The sequence below is a fragment of the Danio rerio genome, chromosome 23, assembly GCF_052040795.2.
Source record: "Danio rerio strain M-AB ecotype USA chromosome 23, GRCz13ab, whole genome shotgun sequence".
Classification (NCBI taxonomy): Eukaryota; Metazoa; Chordata; class Actinopteri; order Cypriniformes; family Danionidae; genus Danio; species Danio rerio.
This window is the reverse complement of record NC_141043.1, coordinates 3542756-3563118: the sequence shown is the minus strand read 5'-3', so window position 1 is coordinate 3563118 and position 20363 is coordinate 3542756. Positions and strand designations below refer to the sequence as shown.

General features: G+C 38.9%; 1 protein-coding gene across 1 annotated transcript; it reads right to left on the bottom strand.

The window, feature by feature from the left end:
- Positions 1–199: 199 nt before the first annotated feature.
- Positions 200–18262, bottom strand: LOC137489164 (uncharacterized). The gene is made up of 42 exons (XM_087307956.1): positions 18192–18262; positions 17972–18052; positions 17820–17837; positions 16972–17099; positions 16609–16875; positions 16421–16516; positions 13499–13628; positions 13287–13411; positions 12922–13188; positions 12738–12833; positions 10777–10906; positions 9874–10001; positions 9460–9726; positions 9277–9372; positions 8964–9135; positions 8776–8903; positions 8387–8653; positions 8203–8298; positions 7907–8036; positions 7226–7353; positions 6812–7078; positions 6630–6725; positions 6351–6480; positions 6121–6248; positions 5732–5998; positions 5550–5645; positions 5265–5394; positions 4585–4712; positions 4171–4437; positions 3989–4084; positions 3709–3838; positions 3479–3606; positions 3090–3356; positions 2908–3003; positions 2611–2740; positions 1930–2051; positions 1516–1782; positions 1334–1429; positions 1055–1184; positions 825–952; positions 436–702; positions 200–349 (listed from the first exon to the last, which is right to left on the bottom strand). The coding sequence occupies exons 2-42, from the start codon at positions 18021–18023 to the stop codon at positions 200–202; spliced, it is 6237 nt and encodes a 2078-aa protein (XP_087164082.1). The 5' UTR covers positions 18024–18052; positions 18192–18262.
- Positions 18263–20363: the final 2101 nt, after the last annotated feature.

The following is a 20363-nucleotide window of genomic DNA, read 5'->3' as shown; positions in this document are numbered from 1 at the left end:
AAACCTGTTACATTGACATTACTGCTTGATGACAGTTCTGAGACGCTGTTTGTTGGAGTTGTGAAGGAACTGACAGAGTCCACGGTGCTATAGCCAGCCTGTAAGAGTAAATAAAATAATTAATTTCTTTTTGTCTTATTAAGTGAGACAAAAAAAACCTCTCTTCGTCATTGACAAGCCTTTCCTTCTAAAGTCTGTATTAGGACTCACTTTTGTCATTTCCACAATGTACAGGAATTAACACTTCACTAACCTGCCATGGTTGTCCTTTTTGTGCAACATTTCCATAATAGATCAGGACAAAAGAGCGATGAACATTGTAGGCTAAAACCACTTGGAAACTGACCACCTTCAAATTACCAATAGAAAGCAGTCAAACTTCAGTTAAGCAAGATGGACAATTAATTAAAAATCAGTGATTCTAGTTGATCTTACCCCTCCACCATTATAGTAGGGCACACTGTCCCAGGTGGCAACAAATGCTGATGTAGCTGCAAAAGGTATGTTAGGGAAATTTTGCTTGACCACTGTGTTGACTTGTGCCAGTACTTTACTGCTTGCAGTATTGATATAGGAGATGGTTCCTCCATGTCTACTGTCAAGTTGAGTCCAAAGAGGAGCAATAATGTCTCTTCCAGAAACCAGAGAGGAGTTGTAGGCTGACAGCGGCCCAGTAAATGTTAGAAACCCATTGCTGTTCAGCTAGAATTGAGGACCATACATTTTATGATTAGTTAATAAAATACTTCAAAAGAATGTTTTAGACATGAGGGGTGTGTAAATGACCTGTAGCTGAAATGGTGGTGTAAAAATGTAGTACTTACAAAGATCTGATTATATGTACGTCCAAAGTATTTGAAAGGCTGCTGTAAGAAAATGGCACTTGAGCTTCCATCATCAGAAGTGGGGTTCACAACTTCTCCATCCCCTGAAGGTAGGAAATTGCTTGGCACTAAGACAAAAAAATAGCAAGAATGAATTCTTTAGTTGTGCTGAAGAAGCACAAGTTCACAAAGGTAAAGGTTAAGACTGAGCTTTGCTTTCACAGGCTTACAGTTTGGTGTGCCATCAACTTGGAAAGAGGAGCGACCATTCACATTGGTATTGCTGCTGTATGAGAGTGCTGAGGCATTTGATACTTCAATTGTGAAAGAATTGACAGAGTCCACCGTGCCATAACCAGCCTATAGACATAAATTAATCATTTTAGCTTCTCAGTTTTTACAAATGTAATTGACTTTTACTACAATGAAAAGTATAAAGTGAAGCAAAGGCAAATTATTGTGTTTTTTTTTTTATTTTAACAGATGAATGAGGATCTGAATCCACTTACCACCCAGGATTGCTTGGGCTCTGAGATATTTCCATAGTTCAGCAGGATAAAAGAGCGCTGAACACTGGAGACTAAAACCACTTGGAAAGTAGCCACCTTCAAGTACCAACACACGACATTAAAATCTTTACACCCTTCATCGGACAACATTAATTCACTGAAAAACATTGTTTTGATCTTACCCCTGCACCATTATAGTATGGCACGCTGTCCCAAGTAACAACAAAAGCTGACAAAGCTGTAAAAGCTATGTTAGGGAAATATTGTTTTACAGCTGCAGTGACTTGTGCCAGTACAGCACTGCTTGTATCCTCCCTATAAGAAATGGTTCCGCCCTGTCTGTTGTCAAAGTGAGTCCAAAGCGGAGCGATGACGTCTCTTCCAGAATTCAGAAGGGGAATGCAGTCGGTCGGTGGTTTGGTAAACGTTAGGAGGCCATTGTTATTCACCTAACATACAGAAGAAAACATTTATGAAAAGTCAATCTCTGAAGAAAGTAAAGTTTTTATTTTTGCTCATTTAAGAATACTTGTGGACTTTGATGAAAGCCGATTCAAAAGGCTATTGCTGTGAAAAGTGACAAAAACAGTTCTTACATAGGTCTGATTCAGTGTGCGTCCAAAATATTTGAAAGGCTGCTGCAATACAATGGCATCAGAGCTGGCATTATCCAAACGGGGGGTTACAACTTCTCCATTCCCAAATGGTAGGAAATTAGCTGGCACTGAGGAACAGGTAAATGAGAATTGTTCCTTTAGTTCAGAAAAGTAAAACAAAAGCTAACAAGTATAAAAATTGGTTAAACATTTTTATAGGGGAATTTACTAAAGATGAAATGTGCTCACTTGCCCAGATGCTTCTTTATTTTTTGTTATGCGTGCCCTACATTCGGTCAGTACCCAATTCACTGCAAAAATTGGGTTAATACAGTAGTGGAACTATCCTGTTATGGACACCAATTTACGGCTGAATGAAATTTGGCCAAGGAACTTGCCCAACCTGCAGGCTACATCTGGATGCAAGGTTGTGGAGAACAAAGCAGACAACTACAATCAGGAAAAGTTTTTCGAAGATTGTGTATTTTGACTCGCCAACTGCAATCTAGAACCTGAATTGGCTATTTAAAAACAATTAAGGGTGCCTTCTGCTGCACTGTGTGAGAGAAAGCTCAACTTTAAATGCTGTTCAGGTTTTGTGTGCAAACATGGCAGTAGTACAAATCTTTAGTAAATTTCCCCCATCTGCTCTAAAAGCAGTTATAAAACTTATGGGCTTACAGTTTGGTGAGCCATCAACTTGCAAAGCCCAGAAACCTGTTACGTTGACATTACTGCTTGATGACAGTTCTGAGACGCTGTTTGTTGGAGTTGTGAAGGAACTGACAGAGTCCATGGTGCTATAGCCAGCCTGTAAGAGTAAATAAAATAATTAATTTCCGTTTCTGCCAAGAAAAAAAGAGAAGAAACAAATCACAGAAAACATTCTTCAGCATTGACAAGCCTTTCCTTTTAAACTCTTTATTAGGACTCACTTTTGTCATTTCCACAATGTACAGGAATTAACACTTCACTAACCTGCCATGGTTGTCCTTTTTGTGCAACATTTCCATAATAGATCAGGACAAAAGAGCGATGAACATTGTAGACTAAAACCACTTGGAAACTGACCACCTTCAAAACACCAATAGAAAGCAGTCAAACTTCAGTTAAGCAAGATGGACAATTGATAAAAAATCTGTGATTCTAGTTGATCTTACCCCTCCACCATTATAGTAGGGCACACTGTCCCAGGTGGCAACAAATGCTGATGTAGCTGCAAAAGGTATGTTAGGGAAATTTTGCTTGACCACTGTGTTGACTTGTGCCAGTACTTTACTGCTTGCAGTATTGATATAGGAGATGGTTCCTCCATGTCTACTGTCAAGTTGAGTCCAAAGAGGAGCAATAATGTCTCTTCCAGAAACCAGAGAGGAGTTGTAGGCAGACAGCGGCCCAGTAAATGTTAGAAACCCATTGCTGTTCAGCTAGAATTGAGGATCATACATTTTATGATTAGTTAATAAAATACTTTAAAAGAAAGTTTTAGATATGAGGGGTGTGTAGATGATCTGTGTCTAAAACGGGGGTGTGAAAATGTAAAGCTTACAAAGATCTGATTATATGTATGTCCAAAGTATTTGAAAGGCTGCTGTAAGAAAATGGCACCCGAGCTTCCATCATCAGAAGTGGGGTTCACAACTTCTCCATCCCCTGAAGGTAGGAAATTGCTTGGCACTGAGACAAAAAAATAGCATGTATGAATTCTTTAGTTGCGCTGAAGAAGCACAAGTTCACAAAGGTAGAGGTTAAGACTGAGCTTTGCTTTCACTGGCTTACAGTTTGGTGTGCCATCAACTTGGAAAGAGGAGCGACCATTCACATTGGTATTGCTGCTGTATGAGAGTGCTGAGGCATTTGATACTTCAATTGTGAAAGAATTGACAGAGTCCACCGAACCATAACCAGCCTATAGACATAAATGAATCATTTTAGCTCCTCAGTTTTTACAAATGTAATTGACTTTTGCTACAATGAAAAGTATAAAGTGAAGCAAAGGCAAATTCTTTTCACTTTTTTTCCCAATTTAACAGATGTATGAGGATCTGAGTCGACTTACCACCCAGGTTTGTTTGGGCTCTGAGATATTTCCATAGTTCAGCAGGATAAAAGAGCGCTGAACACTGGAGACTAAAACCACTTGGAAAGTAGCCACCTTCAAGTACCAACAAATGCCATTAAAATCTTTACACCCTTCATCTGACAACATTAATTCACTGAAAAACATTGTTTTGATCTTACCCCTGCACCATTATAGTATGGTACGCTGTCCCAAGTAACAACAAAAGCTGACAAAGCTGTAAAAGCTGCGTTAGGGAAATATTGTTTAACAGCTGCAGTGACTTGTGCCAGTACAGCACTGCTTGTATCCTCCCTATAAGAAATGGTTCCGCCCCGTCTGTTGTCAAAGTGAGTCCAAAGCGGAGCGATGACGTCTCTTCCAGAATTCAGAAGGGGAATGCAGTCGGTCGGTGGTTTGGTAAACGTTAGGAGACCATTGTTATTCACCTAAAATACAGGAGAAAACATTTATGAAAAGTCAAACTCTGAAGAAAGTAAAGCTCCCATTTTAGCTCATTTAAGAATACTTGTGGACTTTGATGAAAGCCGATTCAAATGGCTATTGCTGTGAAAAGTGACAAAAACAGTTCTTACATAGGTCTGATTCAGTGTGCGTCCAAAATATTTGAAAGGCTGCTGCAATTCAATGGCTTCAGAGCTGGCATTATCCAAACGGGGAGTTACTATTTCTCCATTCCCAAATGGTAGGAAATTAGCTGGCACTGAGGAACAGGTAAATGAGAATTGTTCCTTTAGTTCAGAAAAGTAAAACAAAAGCTAACAAGTATAAAAATTGGTTAAACATTTTTATAGGGGAATTTACTAAAGATGAAGTGTGCTCACTTGATGAGATGCTTCTTTATTTTTTGTTATGCGTGCCCTACATTTGGTCAGTACCCAATTCACTGCAAAAATTAGGTAAATACAGTAGTAGAACTATCCTGTTATGGACACCAATTTACCGCTAAGTGAAATTTTGCCAGGGAACTTGCCCAACCTGCAGGCTACATCTGGATGCAAGGTTGTGGAGAACAAAGCAGACTACTACAATCAAGAAAAGTTTTCGAGGATTGTGTATTTTGACTCGCCTACTGCAATCTAGAACCTGAATTGGCTATTTAAAAACAATTAAGGGTGCCTTCTGCTGCACTGTGAGAGAGAAAGCTCAACTTTAAAAGCTGTTCAGGTTTTGTGTGCAAACACGGCAGTAGTACAAATCTTTAGTAAATTTCCCCCATCTGCTCTAAAAGCAGTTATAAAACTTATGGGCTTACAGTTTGGTGAGCCATCAACTTGCAAAGCCCAGAAACCTGTTACATTGACATTACTGCTTGATGACAGTTCTGAGACGCTGTTTGTTGGAGTTGTGAAGGAACTGACAGAGTCCACGGTGCTATAGCCAGCCTGTAAGAGTAAATAAAATAATTAATTTCTTTTTGTCTTATTAAGTGAGACAAAAAAAACCTCTCTTCGTCATTGACAAGCCTTTCCTTCTAAACTCTGTATTAGGACTCACTTTTGTCATTTCCACAATGTACAGGAATTAACACTTCACTAACCTGCCATGGTTGTCCTTTTTGTGCAACATTTCCATAATAGATCAGGACAAAAGAGCGATGAACATTGTAGGCTAAAACCACTTGGAAACTGACCACCTTCAAATTACCAATAGAAAGCAGTCAAACTTCAGTTAAGCAAGATGGACAATTAATTAAAAATCAGTGATTCTAGTTGATCTTACCCCTCCACCATTATAGTAGGGCACACTGTCCCAGGTGGCAACAAATGCTGATGTAGCTGCAAAAGGTATGTTAGGGAAATTTTGCTTGACCACTGTGTTGACTTGTGCCAGTACTTTACTGCTTGCAGTATTGATATAGGAGATGGTTCCTCCATGTCTACTGTCAAGTTGAGTCCAAAGAGGAGCAATAATGTCTCTTCCAGAAACCAGAGAGGAGTTGTAGGCAGACAGCGGCCCAGTAAATGTTAGAAACCCATTGCTGTTCAGCTAGAATTGAGGACCATACATTTTATGATTAGTTAATAAAATACTTCAAAAGAATGTTTTAGACATGAGGGGTGTGTAAATGACCTGTAGCTGAAATGGTGGTGTGAAAATGTAAAGCTTACAAAGATCTGATTATATGTACGTCCAAAGTATTTGAAAGGCTGCTGTAAGAAAATGGCACTTGAGCTTCCATCATCAGAAGTGGGGTTCACTACTTCTCCATCACCTGAAGGTAGGAAATTGCTTGGCACTAAGACAAAAAAATAGCAAGAATGAATTCTTTAGTTGTGCTGAAGAAGCACAAGTTCACAAAGGTAAAGGTTAAGACTGAGCTTTGCTTTCACAGGCTTACAGTTTGGTGTGCCATCAACTTGGAAAGAGGAGCGACCATTCACATTGGTATTGCTGCTGTATGAGAGTGCTGAGGCATTTGATACTTCAATTGTGAAAGAATTGACAGAGTCCACCGTGCCATAACCAGCCTATAGACATAAATTAATCATTTTAGCTTCTCAGTTTTTACAAATGTAATTGACTTTTACTACAATGAAAAGTATAAAGTGAAGCAAAGGCAAATTATTGTGTTTTTTTTTTTATTTTAACAGATGAATGAGGATCTGAATCCACTTACCACCCAGGATTGCTTGGGCTCTGAGATATTTCCATAGTTCAGCAGGATAAAAGAGCGCTGAACACTGGAGACTAAAACCACTTGGAAAGTAGCCACCTTCAAGTACCAACACACGACATTAAAATCTTTACACCCTTCATCGGACAACATTAATTCACTGAAAAACAATGTTTTGATCTTACCCCTGCACCATTATAGTATGGCACGCTGTCCCAAGTAACAACAAAAGCTGACAAAGCTGTAAAAGCTGCGTTAGGGAAATATTGTTTTACAGCTGCAGTGACTTGTGCCAGTACAGCACTGCTTGTATCCTCCCTATAAGAAATGGTTCCGCCCTGTCTGTTGTCAAAGTGAGTCCAAAGCGGAGCGATGACGTCTCTTCCAGAATTCAGAAGGGGAATGCAGTCGGTCGGTGGTTTGGTAAACGTTAGGAGGCCATTGTTATTCACCTAACATACAGAAGAAAACATTTATGAAAAGTCAATCGCTGAAGAAAGTAAAGCTTTTATTTTTGCTCATTTAAGAATACTTGTGGACTTTGATGAAAGCCGATTCAAAAGGCTATTGCTGTGAAAAGTGACAAAAACAGTTCTTACATAGGTCTGATTCAGTGTGCGTCCAAAATATTTGAAAGGCTGCTGCAATACAATGGCATCAGAGCTGGCATTATCCAAACGGGGGGTTACAACTTCTCCATTCCCAAATGGTAGGAAATTAGCTGGCACTGAGGAACAGGTAAATGAGAATTGTTCCTTTAGTTCAGAAAATTAAAACAAAAGCTAACAAGTATAAAAATTGGTTAAACATTTTTATAGGGGAATTTACTAAAGATGAAATGTGCTCACTTGCCCAGATGCTTCTTTATTTTTTGTTATGCGTGCCCTACATTCGGTCAGTACCCAATTCACTGCAAAAATTGGGTTAATACAGTAGTGGAACTATCCTGTTATGGACACCAATTTACGGCTGAATGAAATTTGGCCAAGGAACTTGCCCAACCTGCAGGCTACATCTGGATGCAAGGTTGTGGAGAACAAAGCAGACAACTACAATCAGGAAAAGTTTTTCGAAGATTGTGTATTTTGACTCGCCAACTGCAATCTAGAACCTGAATTGGCTATTTAAAAACAATTAAGGGTGCCTTCTGCTGCACTGTGTGAGAGAAAGCTCAACTTTAAATGCTGTTCGGGATTTGTATGCAAACACGGCAGTAGTACAAATCTTTAGTAAATTTCCCCCATCTGCTCTAAAAGCAGTTATAAAACTTATGGGCTTACAGTTTGGTGAGCCATCAACTTGCAAAGCCCAGAAACCTGTTACATTGACATTACTGCTTGATGACAGTTCTGAGACGCTGTTTGTTGGAGTTGTGAAGGAACTGACAGAGTCCACGGTGCTATAGCCAGCCTGTAAGAGTAAATAAAATAATTAATTTCTTTTTGTCTTAAAAAGTGAGACAAAGAAAGAAACAAAGCAAACTTTCTTCGGCATTGACAAGCCTTTGCTTTTAAACTCTTTATTAGGACTCACTTTTGTCATTTCCACAATGTACAGGAATTAACACTTCACTAACCTGCCATGGTTGTCCTTTTTGTGCAACATTTCCATAATAGATCAGGATAAAAGAGCGATGAACATTGTAGACTAAAACCACTTGGAAACTGACCACCTTCAAATCACCAATAGAAAGCAGTCAAACTTTAGATTAAGCAAGATGGACAATTGATAAAAAAATCAGTGATTCTAGTTGATCTTACCCCTCCACCATTATAGTAGGGCACACTGTCCCAGGTGGCAACAAATGCTGATGTAGCTGCAAAAGGTATGTTAGGGAAATTTTGCTTGACCACTGTGTTGACTTGTGCCAGTACTTTACTGCTTGCAGTATTGATATAGGAGATGGTTCCTCCATGTCTACTGTCAAGTTGAGTCCAAAGAGGAGCAATAATGTCTCTTCCAGAAACCAGAGAGGAGTTGTAGGCAGACAGCGGCCCAGTAAATGTTAGAAACCCATTGCTGTTCAGCTAGAATTGAGGACCATACATTTTATGGTTGGTTAATAAAATACTTCAAAAGAATGTTTTAGACATGAGGGGTGTGTAAATGACCTGTAGCTGAAATGGTGGTGTGAAAAAGTAATGCTTACAAAGATCTGATTATATGTACGTCCAAAGTATTTGAAAGGCTGCTGTAAGAAAATGGCACCCGAGCTTCCATCATCAGAAGTGGGGTTCACTACTTCACCATCCCCTGAAGGTAGGAAATTGCTTGGCACTAAGACAAAAAAATAGCAAGAATGAATTCTTTAGTTGTGCTGAAGAAGCACAAGTTCACAAAGGTAGAGGTTAAGACAGAGCTTTGCTTTCACAGGCTTACAGTTTGGTGTGCCATCAACTTGGAAAGAGGAGCGACCATTCACATTGGTATTGCTGCTGTATGAGAGTGCTGAGGCATTTGATACTTCAATTGTGAAAGAATTGACAGAGTCCACCGTGCCATAACCAGCCTATAGACATAAATTAATCATTTTAGCTCCTCAGTTTTTACAAATGTAATTGACTTTTGCTACAATGAAAAGTGAAGCAAAGGCAAATTCTTTCAACTTTTGTTTAATTTAACAGATGTATGAGGATCTGAGTCCACTTACCACCCAGGTTTGTTTGGGCTCTGAGATATTTCCATAGTTCAGTAGGATAAAAGAGCGCTGAACACTGGAGACTAAAACCACTTGGAAAGTAGCCACCTTCAAGTACCAACAAATGCCATTAAAATCTTTACACCCTTTATCGGACAACATTAATTCACTAAAAAAACAATGTTTTGATCTTACCCCTGCACCATTATAGTATGGCACGCTGTCCCAAGTAACAACAAAAGCCGATGAAGCAGCAAAAGCTATGTTAGGGAAATATTGTTTAACAGCTGCAGTGACTTGTGCCAGTACAGCACTGCTTGTATCCTCCCTATAAGAAATGGTTCCGCCCCGTCTGTTGTCAAAGTGAGTCCAAAGCGGAGCGATGACGTCTCTTCCAGAATTCAGAAGGGGAATGCAGTCGGTCGGTGGTTTGGTAAACGTTAGGAGGCCATTATTATTCACCTAAAATACAGGAGAAAACATTTATGAATAGTCAAACTCTGAAGAAAGTAAAGCTTTTATTTTTGCTCATTTAAGAATACTTGTGGACTTTGATGAAAGCCGATTCAAAAGGCTATTGCTGTGAAAAGTGACAAAAACAGTTCTTACATAGGTCTGATTCAGTGTGCGTCCAAAATATTTAAAAGGCTGCTGCAATACAATGGCTTCAGAGCTGGCATTATCCGAACGGGGAGTTACAATTTCTCCATTCCCAAATGGTAGGAAATTAGCTGGCACTGAGGAACAGGTAAATAAAAAGCCTTATTTAGTTCATATGAAAGCAAAACATCACAAGAACTGCACTGGTTAAACATTTTTTTATTTATGTATCATTTACACTAAAAACTACGTGGTTATGCATTTTATAGTGGAATTCACTAAAGATGCTCTCGCTTACCATGTTGCTTATTGTTTTTTTTTTTTTTTTTGCTGCTTCTGACTTGGTACACAACTAATTTAAATAAGGATGTTAGAATAATGGATGTTGAGTGTTACACAAATTAAATTACTACTTCTTTTTTTTTTTATGCTCAAGCATATCTGCCAACATTCCCGTTTTTACCTGGATTCCTCCGTATTTCAGACCCATCTCCCGTATTGTACTTTCTCATGGAAAACTCCAGGAATTCCAGCCTACCCCACCCCCCCACCAGCTTTTTGGTTCGGTCCGGCCACCTTTTTGGTACAGTCCCCATGCGCATCAAACCCAAAACTCCTGCTCTAGTTCGCATGCAGCACAACAGACCCCCTTCAGACCTTCCCCCACTCTTCACTTCGCGCACCCACTATCCCCACCTGCTCTTCGTTTTGCGCCCACCCATTCAAGCCTCGCCCCAGTCATCCAAATTTTAAACACTAAATGTTCGAAGGTTTGTGCTCAAGCCAAACTTTATAATGACATTCAGGTTTTTCTGCTTGAACACGGCGTGGTGTCCACAAATGTTAGTAACTCCCTTCATCCCTGCCCCAAGAGCACCTTGCTGTCAACATTTATAATACTTGTGGGCTTACAGTTCGGAGATCCATCGACTTGATAAGCCCAGCAACCAGTCACATTGATATTGCTCCTTGATGCGAGTTCTGAGACAGTGTTTTTTGGAGATATGAACGAGCTGACAGAGTCCACCGTGCTATAGCCAGCCTGTAGGAGTAAAGAAGATTCCATTAACTTAGAAACAGGGAGGGTAATAAACAAAGAAAACCTTTTTGGTAACACTTTAAAACGGCAAACTATGAATCATTATTAAGCATTAGCAAATAGTTATTCAATCATTTGTAAAGCATTAACCCTACATTAATAAGACATTAGTAAGCAGTTTATAACTACAGTAACACTTTATTTTGATAGTCCATTCGAGTATTAGTAGACTGTCTGATTAATATATGTTAACACAGACATCCAACAGACATTTAACTGTCTATAAGAATTGTTGTAAGTACATGTCAACTTACACCAACCCTAACCCCAACCTAACAGTCTACTTATAATTTATGCATGTAGATGCATTGTAACTTCAACAAACGGACCATCAAAATAAAGTGTGACTATAACTACAGCTACAAAGGCTATATTCCTGACTTATTAGCACATGTATAATATGCTTAATGGCTGTATTTTCATATTTAGTTAATTATCTTTTTTATTACTAAATTATTATCACTTTATTTACAAAGCAGTTATTCAAGAGTAGATGGTGCTTTTTAAGATCATTCATAATGAGAAAGTAAATGATTAATAAACTATTAGAGTTACAATTTTTGTATCTTATTATTCATTAATATAATAATAGTTACCCTGGATGTTAATAAATGCTTCAAATAACCCAACTGCATGCAATTTCGTGACCTAATCGAAAATGAGGACATTTTATGCTTTATAAATCCCTTCTAAATAACATTTAAAGGCTCAGCTATATTCTAAACAGAAAACTAATGACAGAATGCTTGATAACAAGCCAAATGATTAGCCCTCCGGTGCAGTTTTTATTCTTGTAAAAATACATATCAAGTGTTATTTACTATTACTATATGTCAGAATATGTTCGCTCGAATAGTTTATTAATCATTTACTTACTCATTCTAAATGACCTTACAAATCCACAAACTACTCTTACATAACTGGTTTGAAAAATGCTACACTTACAGGTTAAGTCAGAATTATTAGCCCCTTCATTTTTTTAGTTTTTTATATTTTCCAAATGATGTTTAACAGAGCAAAGAAATTTTCACAGTATGTCTGATAATATTTTTTTTTTCATCTGGAGAAAGTCTTATTTGATTTATTTCGGCTAGAATAAAAGCAGTTTTTAATTTTTTAAACACCATTTTGAGGACAAAATTATGAGCCCCTGTAAGCTATATATTTTTTCGATAGTCTACAGAACAAACCATTGTAATACAATAACTTGCCTAATTACCCTAATCTGCCTAGTTAACCTAATTAATCTAGTTAAGCCTTTAAATGTCACTTTAAGCTGAATAGAAGTGTCTAAGTGATAAATATCTAGTGAAATTATTTACTGTCACCATGACAAAGATAAAATAAATCAGTTATTAGAAATGAGTTATTAAAACTATTATGTTTAGAAATGTGTTGAAAAAATAGTCTCTCTGTTAAACAGAAATTGGGGAAAAAATAAACAAGCAGTCTAATAATTCAGGGGGGCTTATAATTCTGACTTCAACTATAATTTTGTAGTGAAAAAGTAAACTTAATTTAGTATACAATGTTTGAAAATACAACCATTAAGCACATAATACATGTGCCTTTAAGTCAAGAATACAGCATTTGTAGCTGTATTTCTAAACTGCTTACAAATGTCTATCATTGTAGAGTTAATGCTTTAATGATGAATTAACTAGTTGCTGTTGCTTAATAAATGATTCAGTGTGCAGTTACTACAAAGTGGACTACAATATTAGGACTTATTATTGTTATTTTGACAATGTGCAAGGACTAGCTCTTCACTTACCTGCCATTGCTGTCCTGTTTGTGCAACATCCCCGTAATAGGTCAGGACAAAAGAGCGATGAACATTGTAGGCTAAAACCACTTGGAAACTGACCAACTTCAAAACACCAATAGAAAACAGTTAAAACGATTGAAAAGGCAAGATGAACAGTTGATTAAAAATGAAGGTTCACTGTAAATCTTACCCCTGCTCCACTGTAGTATGGCACACCAACCCAGGTGGCAACAAATACTGACGTAGCTGCAAAAGGTATGTTGGGGAAGTATTGCTTGACCGCTGCTGTGATTTGTGCCAGCACATTACTGCTTGCACTCTTGCTATAAGAGATGCTTCCACCATAAGTATTGTCAAGATGAGTCCAAAGAGGAGCAATGATGTCTTTTCCGGAATTCAAAGTAAGAGTGTTGCCAGACAGTGGGTCAGTAAATGAGAGATATCCATTGTTGCTTACCTAAAAGTTTTTAGAAAGTAGTTTTAAGACATTTGCAACCTGTAACATACAGTACTTGTCACTTTATAATAGGAATACTATAGGAATGTAATGCTTACAAATATTTGACTGTATGTCCGTCCAAAGTATTTGAAAGGCTGCTGCAGAATAATAGCTCCAGATGATCCATTGTCAGCAGCTGGGTTCAATATTTTTCCATCGGGTTCAAGAAAGTTGGCTGGCACTGGGAAATGCATTTATGACATGAAATTGTGTGGTTCTGCTATCAAAACATAAGCTCAGAAATATAAAGTTTGAAACATTGACTTACAGGTTTGAGCGCCGTCAACATGGAAAGACCATTGACCATTAATATTGATGTTGCTGCTTGATGCGAGTTCTGAGACAGCGTTTACTGGAATTGTGAAAGATCTGTGAAGGATCATTGAGTGAAAACCAGCCTGAAGAAGTAAACATAGTAATACAAAAAATTAATGAACATATTTCCTCATATAGCTCTGTAATTTGCAAATATTCAAAGCCCTGTTTAGACTGTACAATTTTTATTGTAGGTTGCAACATTCACTTTGTCAGGTTATGCGATTTTGTCTGGATACAATTCTGACTTGTCGTGGATACCAAATATGCAACACTACATGTTGCTTTGGGATCAATCATTGCATGATTTCTAAAGTAGTGGCCAAAAGTTTTGAGAAATACATACATATTGTAAATTGGAAAAGTTACTGCTCAAGATTTTACAATAGCAATTTGCATATACACTCAGAAATAAAGGTATGTGAGTTGTCACTGGGGTGCTACCTTTTCAAAAGGTACACGTTTGCACTTAAAGGTTCCATATTGGTACCTTAAAAATACATATTAGTACCTAAAAGTTTAAGGGGAACACTTTTGTACTTTTTAGGTACTAATATGTACCCTTGAGGTATTAATATGGACCTTAAGGTACAAGTTTGTACCTTTTGAAAAGGAACCACCCCAGTGACAACTTGCATACCTTTATTTCTGAGAGTGTACTCTAGAATGTTATGAAGAGTGATCAGATGAGTTGCATAGTCACTCTTTGCCATAAAAATTTACTTAATCCTGAAAAAACTTTCCTCTGCATTTCATTGCTGTCATGCTGAGATCATTTTAGTAATCATCTTGTTAACTGAGAGAGAATGTTGACGAGCACAAGCCCAGAGATCATTATGTCAGGCTGATTGGGTTAGAATGGCAGACTTAACATGCTAAGATGAGGGCGATGCTTGATGTTATTTGCTGCGTCCCAATTCGCATACTTACAGTATACTGCGCCCTAAAAGTATGTGCTTTTTTTGTGAAGAAAAAGTTTGTACTTTCCAGTGTGCAACAGAAGATTATACAAGCTTTGGGACATACTACTTCCTCTTCAACAGATTATTGTGTTGCTAAGTTATGCTCCCTGTCAATCATCCACACACCAGCCACATTTCTGCCATATTTAACTTGCTACCTTATTGAAGAAGCAGCTGCAGGATAATCTCCCATTCACGAGTCTTTCATGCAGAGAAATCTCAGATCTTTGGGTAATTATGCATTCAGACGATCAGACGTCCAAACGCATCTTTATATATGTTCAGTATTGTTGTTGCAGATGAAATATAACACAGGTAATGCGATTTTAAATATTTCCAGTGGGCTAGATGTTGACTAACAGTCATTCATACATCTTTACCGAAGCCTCTCTGCTTGACAATTGGTCTAGGACGTCCAGCATGTTTGTAGTTTATTTACACTTTTCACACACGTTTGTAGTTCTAATCTAATTCATATCCAAGGCGCAATGTATTGTGGGCAATATCAGTGGTTAGATTATGGACGGTTTACAATAATTTTTTTTACTGGAAATTGCAAACCATCTGGGAACCTCTGGCATACTCTTTTCAACATACTATGCATTGGGACATACTAATTCTATTTTCAAATACTATTTAGGATGGATAGTATGTGGATTGGGACGCAGCTATTGTTCTTCCATTGTTAACCATGCAAAGAAATGCATGCAGCCATCATTGTGTTGCATAAAAATGGCTACACAGGCAAGAATATTAAGGCTACTAAGATTGCATCTAAATCAACAGTTTATGGGAGCATCAAGAACTTTAAGGAAAGAGGTTCAATTCTTGTTAAGAAGGCTTCAGGACTTCCAAGAAAGTCCAGCAAGCTCCAGGATTGTCTCCTAAAGAGGATTCAGCTGCAGGATCAGAGTGCCACCAGTGCAGAGCTTGCTCAGGAATGGAAACAGGCAGGTGTGAGCGCATCTGCACGCTCAGGGAGGTGAAGACTTTTGGAAGGTGGCATGGTGTCAAGAAGGGCAGCAAAGAAAGCCACTTCTCTTCAATAAAAACACCAGGGAAAGATTGATCGCCTGCAAAAAGTATGGTGAATGGACTGCTGATGTGCTCACGTGGGTATCCCCGGGGTTCCCCGGTTTCCTCCCACCGTCCAAAAACACGCAACTTAAGTGAATCGACTAATCCAAATCAGCACTGTAGACATGCTTCTAGTAAGTAGTTATCTCTTAAGAGCAATCACTATCTGTTAATTAGCTACTACACCTGAGCTCAAACTCTCCTTTCGCCTTGCAAGCGGGACAGAGCCCTAGGCTCAAGCATCTTATGAGCTCATGGCTCTCTCTCTCAGGACAGCATGCCAAATAAGCTTTATAATCAATCATCAGCTAAGTGTGAACTCTTGAAATACAATATTTTAGCTCCTGGTTAACTATAATTCAGACTCGGCATTGCATAACTTGAGCATCTAGGGCAGGGGTCACCAATCTTGTTCCTGGAGGTCAGGTGCCCTGCAACTCCAACTGGCCTCAACACACCTGTCTGGGTGTTTCAAGTATACAGTAAGACCTTGATTAGTTTGTTCAAGGGTGTTTGATTAGGGTTGGGGCTAAAATCTGCAGAACACTGGCCCTCTAGGAACAAGTTTGGTGATCCCTGATCTAGAGCATCTTGAGATCTACTTTGCAGATAGCTTATGACCTACTAGCTATGTTCTGCCTTAAGAACATGTGGTGCAACTGAAGTAAAAACAAATTTTGTTACAAGCTAGCTAGTTACTAAAACTCTACATTCCAGTACAATCAAGAACTTATAAACAATTGGTGCAACCCTACCTGGGAACTGAGTTTGACACACCTGCCCCTATGTCAAGCAAATCATCAAGTCATCTGAACTGGGCTTAAATCTTCACTCACCATCCAATTTCCTGTTGTTGCAGGAGTACTCGCATAGTTAAATAGGATGAAAGTGCGTTGAAGGTTGTAGACTAAAGCCACTTGAACAGTGACCACCTTAAAAAACACCAAAAGATGGCATTTTAATCTTTCCAAACAAGCAAAATGGACCATTCATTAAAAAACCAAAAGAATACTATAGCTCTTACCCCTTCATCATCAAAGTATGGCACATTCACCCAGGTAGCGACAAACAATGAGGTAGCCACAAAAGGTATGCTAGGGAAGTTTTGATTAACAGCTGCAGTGGCTTGTGCAAGTACATCGCTGCTTGTAAACACTCTATAGGAGATGTTTCCACCTTGTGTATTGTCAAGGTCTGTCCACAGGGGAGCAATAATGTCACGTTCTGATTTGACCATGGGGTTGTACTCATACAATGGTGCAGTAAATGTTAGCTGGCCATTGTTGTTGACCTAAAATGGCAGAACAAGTATTCAGATCATCGTATTTCACAATGCAACATTTTTATTTGTACTTTATCAAATCTGCAACCACAAATCAGTTCTTACAAAGACTATATTGTATGTGTTTCCAAAGTAGGTGATAGGCTGCGTCAAGGTAATGGCCGGAGAGCTTCCATCATCTGACACAGGGTTTAGTGTGTCTCCATTCCCAAAAGGGAGAAAATCAGTTGGGGCTAAAGTGTGAACAATAAAACATCATTATCAATCTTATAAGAATCATTCATATTAATTCTACAGCATTTGTGTCAAATGTGAACGATACATGCTTCTTCAAAGTAGCAGTAAATAATAACTTTTCATTGAAAACTTTGTGTAAGATTGCAAGTAATCAGCTTCAAGAAAACTGTCCTTTTAAAAAGGAACTTTCAGAAATATGGCACAGATGTGGTCACCTTTATTTCTAAAGTGATATAAATAGCTGTTTCCGTCCAAAGATGAAATTAAATTTAAGAGCAAAATTGGAATGTCGCATAAAAGACGTGGAAATTAATCAGCATTTTCATCCAAACATCAAAAGAAAAAAAAATCGTCACTTTCTGATTAATTGGTGGCAAATATCAACAGCAAAAACTAAATTTGCTGCAGTCAGAGAAGCTGCGTCAATCTTTTCTTTATATAGCTTAAAAGGGGTAATAATTTTGACCTTAAAATGTTTTTTTTATTATTATTAAAAACTGCTTTTATTCTAGCCAAAATAAAACAAATAAGACTTTTCCCAGAAGAAAAAATATTATCAGACATACTGTGAAAATTCCCTTGCTCTGTTAAACATCATTTAAAAAATAAATAAAAAAGAAAAAAAAAATCAAAGAGGGGCTAATAATTCTGACTTCAACTATATATATGTGTGTATATTTAATATGATTTTATATTTTATTTTTGAAAGTTTTTACCTGTTGCATCTGTTTCACCTAATGGAGAAAGAACAGAAGAGTTATGTTCTGTTTTACATCATAAAAACAGCTTATCACTTAATATCTAAATATTAATAATGGACAAGTGAGTTATGATTATTGTAATATTTAATATTGAAATTTTGGCTTACTGGCAAGAAAAGACAGCAGTCCTATAACATACAACAGGACAGGTTTCCCCATCCTCTCTTGAGTCTTCACCAGTGTGCTCTCTAAAATACAACACGTACATACAGAAATATATGTAATTTGCATAACATGTACGAGATAAGGAAAAAAGAAAACAATAAAAATATATCATATGAAAATGTTTTGTGTGAGAGCACATGTGTGTGTGATAATGCATCTTACCAAAATATCCAAGTGTTTGTTTCTGATGAACAAATACAACAAACTTAATTCTCGTCTGCAGTGTTGTGAACAGAAGCTTTGAGTGTTGTTGTGTCTGCATTTATACCTAAATATTTTGGGTGGAGTTGTTTGTTTGCTGTGCTTTTGACCTTTTGCTTTGAACTACTGCTTTGATCTACCTAAAGACCTCATAAATTATGGTCAAGAGTTCATGGAAATGTGTGCATTTTGTTTTGTAAAGACATGTCACTTCTCTTCTGATCTTAAAAACACATGACGAAATGATTGTTTATGATGCTAGCTTCGCAATTTTCTTGTAAAACAAACCAAAAATATGAGTGAAAAACTTTTTTTTTTGACATGCAGGTTGGTAAAGTTAGTACATGTGGAGACAGCAGAGGTCTCTCTTGAACATCTGTCACCAGATTTAATTAGTTCATACGTTCATTTTCTTTTTGGTTAGTTCCTTTATTAATCTATGGTCACCACAGCAGAATGAACCACCAGCTTATCCAGCACATGTTTTATGCAGCCGATGCCCTTCTAGCTGCAACCCATCTCTGGGAACATCTATACACATTCACCCACACTCATACACTATGGACAATTTAGCCTACCCAATTCACCTGTTCTACATGTCTTTGGATTGAGGGGGAAACCAGAGCACCCGGAGGAAACCCATGCCAACGCGGGGAGAACATGCAAACTATACACAAAAACGTCAACTGACCCAGGCGAGGCTCCAACCAACGACCTTCTTGCTGTGAGGTGACAGCACTACCGACTGCGCCACCGCGTCACTCTTAATACTTAATTCACAAATTAATTTTTTATTGCTGCAACGTACTGCACAAAAGTTTAAGTAAAGGCAAAATACGACACTTAACAATTTACAAACAGTCCACAACATGCAAACATACTAGAAAACTGATTGTTTTATGTTTTGGTATAAAAGAAGCATAAGCTACCCAGGGGTTCACCTCTTTCCCTGGACTTGCAGTATAGGCCCCAAGGTGCCCCCTGGCCCTCCACCTAGTTGCCTCTGACCCCAGCAAGCTACCCAGGGGTCCACCTCTCACCCTGGACTTGCAGGAATGGCCCCAGGGTGCCCCCTGGCCTACCACCTAGGCGCCTCTGACCACAGCAAGATACCCATGGGTCCATCTCTCTCCCTGGACTTGCAGTATAGGCCCCAAGGTGCCCCCTGGCCCTCCACCTAGTTGCCTCTGACCCCAGCAAGCTACCCAGGGGTCCACCTCTCTCCCTGGACTTGCAGGAATGGCCCCAGGGTGCCCCCTGGCCTACCACCTAGGGGCCTCTGACCACAGCAAGATACCCAGATGTCCATCTCTCTCCCTGGACTTGCAGTATAGGCCCCAAGGTGCCCCCTGGCCCTCCACCTAGTTGCCTCTGACCCCAGCAAGCTACCCAGGGGTCCAGCTCTCTCCCTGGACTTGCAGGAATGGCCCCAGGGTGCCCCCTGGCCTACCACCTAGGGGCCTCTGACCACAGCAAGATACCCAGATGTCCATCTCTCTCCCTGGACTTGCAGTATAGGCCCCAAGGTGCCCCCTGGCCCTCCACCTAGTTGCCTCTGACCCCAGCAAGCTACCCAGGGGTCCACCTCTCTCCCTGGACTTGCAGGAAAGGCCCCAGGGTGCCCTCTGGCCCTCCACCTAGGGGCCTCTGACCCCAGCAAGCTACCCAGGGGTCCACCTCTCTCCCTGGACTTGCAGTTTAAGCCCCAGGGTGCCCCCTGGTCCTCCACCTAGGGGCCTCTGACCCCAGCAAGCAGAACAAAGAATTTAGGTAAAGATTCAAGTAGTCCAGAAACATCTCTGTCTGTAAAGGACAAGACAGGAAACATTAGTTGAATGCGCACAACATTGGAGTCCCCAGATTGCACTGCATAAAGGCGCTGGTATACTTCGAAATAATATTGAAGAACAAATTAAATGACACTATTTTGAATAAAAAAAAAGGCAAGGCAAGGCAAGTTTATTTATGTAGCACGTTGCATAGACAGTGGCAATTCAAAATGCTTTACATAAACAGGAATAAAAGAGACAAGTGTAAGAAAATAAAACAAATAGTAAAAGTAATTAAAAACTGATTAAAATGTGGTAAAAGCAGGTTATAAAAGAATAAAAAAGAAAATACATACTAGTGTGA

Coding starts and splice junctions, on each gene's coding strand:
- LOC137489164 (XM_087307956.1), bottom strand. CDS start 18,023: ATGGGGAAACCTGTCCTGTTGTATGTTATAGGACTGCTGTCTTTTCTT. Junction 9,136..9,276: donor AGCCCAAACAAACCTGGGTG/GTAAGTGGACTC, acceptor TTATGTCTATAG/GCTGGTTATGGCACGGTGGA. Junction 7,079..7,225: donor GCACACTGAATCAGACCTAT/GTAAGAACTGTT, acceptor TCTGTATGTTAG/GTGAATAACAATGGCCTCCT.